General features: G+C 39.3%; 1 protein-coding gene across 1 annotated transcript; it reads right to left on the bottom strand.

The window, feature by feature from the left end:
* Window positions 1-721: 721 nt before the first annotated feature.
* Window positions 722-1,696, bottom strand: LOC111149916 (olfactory receptor 4C45-like). The gene is given in 1 exon segment (XM_022507204.1): window positions 722-1,696. A coding segment is annotated over 1 exon segment (975 nt).
* Window positions 1,697-1,961: the final 265 nt, after the last annotated feature.

Below are 1,961 nucleotides of genomic sequence, written 5' to 3'. Positions count from 1 at the left end.
GCATTAGTCAATTCTGCTCTAATATTTTTGTAGACAATTGTATACTGCAGGAAATGGAGGTGATGTAATTTTTAAAAAATATCTTTCTGTAAAATTGTACTTTTCTTGGGCTTGTGGGAAGTAAAGAGTTTTTATTGCTGCAGTGCAGCAGCATATATAAATCTCTAAAATATAGGAAGATAAGAAAAAGTATATTTGGATGAAAGTACTTCTTGAAGACTCCCTGGTGTTCTATATGTTTTTGCATATATAGTCTCACTCTTTTGAAATAAAACTTCATTCTAGCTGTGGTGTGGTGTGTAAAAAGTGCTCAGGAATATTGCTGCTTCCCTGTTTCATACCCACAATCAGGGAAACATTTAGACTTCTGTGGCCCCTTGCTATTTGTCCTCATGAGTTCTTCTCCTCCATTAAAAATATTAAAAATTACATTTTATGACAGCATTGGTATAAAGATGACTATACTGCAAGTTGGATTTGGATTACATTCATTTTCCCTCTCATTTTAAAAGAAATTATCCACTTCCAGTGCTCCTAGAATTATTGTGGGCTTGAGGCACCATGACTGCTTTCCCTTAATGGGTATGTTTCTCCTGTCCACAATACATATACTTCTGAAGAAAAGTGATCCATGCAGGGTATTTGACTGTCCCACATTTGATCAACTAAAGAGGGGAATAATTCTCTCTAAAATTTCACTAGATATTTTTATGTAAATACTCTAATCCCAAGTTTCATTATCACCAATTTTCATTATTTGCCCCCAGAGTTTCTTCATGACATTTTTCACTTCTGCATTTCTGAGGCTGTAGATTAAAGGGTTCAACATGGGAGTTACTATGGTGTAAAATACAGCCACAGCTTTGTCAGCGGGGAAGGACGTCATGGGTCTCAGATACAGGAATGAAGAAGGTACAAAGAATAAGATGACAACAGTGACATGAGAAGTACAGGAAGACAGGGCTTTGCGATGCCCTTCAGAGCTTTTAGTCCTCAGGGAGCACAGGATGACAATGTAAGAAGCAACCAGCACAGAAAAAATGAGCAGACATAGTGACCCGCTGTTGGCAGCAATCAGAGGCCCCAACGTGTGAGTGTCTGTACAGACTAGTTCCAGGAGAGGCATCAAATCACACATAAAATGGTCAGTGGCATTGGGGCCACAGAATGGCAACTGGAGCGTGAACAATACCTGGATCCCTTCATGCAAAAAGCCTAAAATCACAGCCATTCCCACCAAGAAAGCACAGACAGGTTGGCTCATGATGGTCATATAATGCAAGGGCTTACAGATGGATACACAGCGGTCATAGGTCATGGCAGATAATAGGATGATCTCTGCTCCAGCAAAGAAATGTTCAGCAAAGAGCTGAGTCATGCAGCCCTTGAAGGATATGGTGTTCTTGTCAGAGAGCAAGTCAGAGATCATTATGGGTGCTATGGACGAAGAGTAGAAACCATCTATAATGGACAAGTAGGACAGGAAAATGTACATGGGAGATCCCAGGGCTGGGCTGATAAAGATGGTGATGGAGATGAGGAGGTTACCTGTCATTGTGATCAAGTAGGTGATTAAAAATACAGTAAGGAAGAATTTCCTCAGTCCTCAATTCTGGGTCAGGCCCAGTAGTATGAATTCTGTTACATTGCGTGTCCTTCCCGTGGAGTCAGCTTCAGTTATAAGTACATGGTCCATCTGGAGAGATCACAATAATTCTGAGTAGTATTTTAAATTCGACACTGAAATCTTTCATCTTTCTTTAGTCCTAGCCTCTTGGATTGATGGAGACATACCTTCCACTCACCTTTACTTTGGAAACAGTTTATAAAGATGTAAAATTTTCTCATTTATATAATTTGAATAGTGACAATATGTCACAAACACTAGAATTAAAGCAACATGTTATTATGACTTGACTTATGATTGACTTCCAAACCCTGGCTCTAAAACCTTTCAGATG

This window comes from Enhydra lutris, unplaced genomic scaffold, assembly GCF_002288905.1.
Source record: "Enhydra lutris kenyoni isolate GAN:26980312 unplaced genomic scaffold, ASM228890v2 scaffoldscaffold22, whole genome shotgun sequence".
NCBI classification, from domain to species: domain Eukaryota; kingdom Metazoa; phylum Chordata; class Mammalia; order Carnivora; family Mustelidae; genus Enhydra; species Enhydra lutris.
The sequence above is the reverse complement of the archived record's forward strand: the minus strand, read 5'-3'. Positions and strand labels throughout refer to the sequence as shown.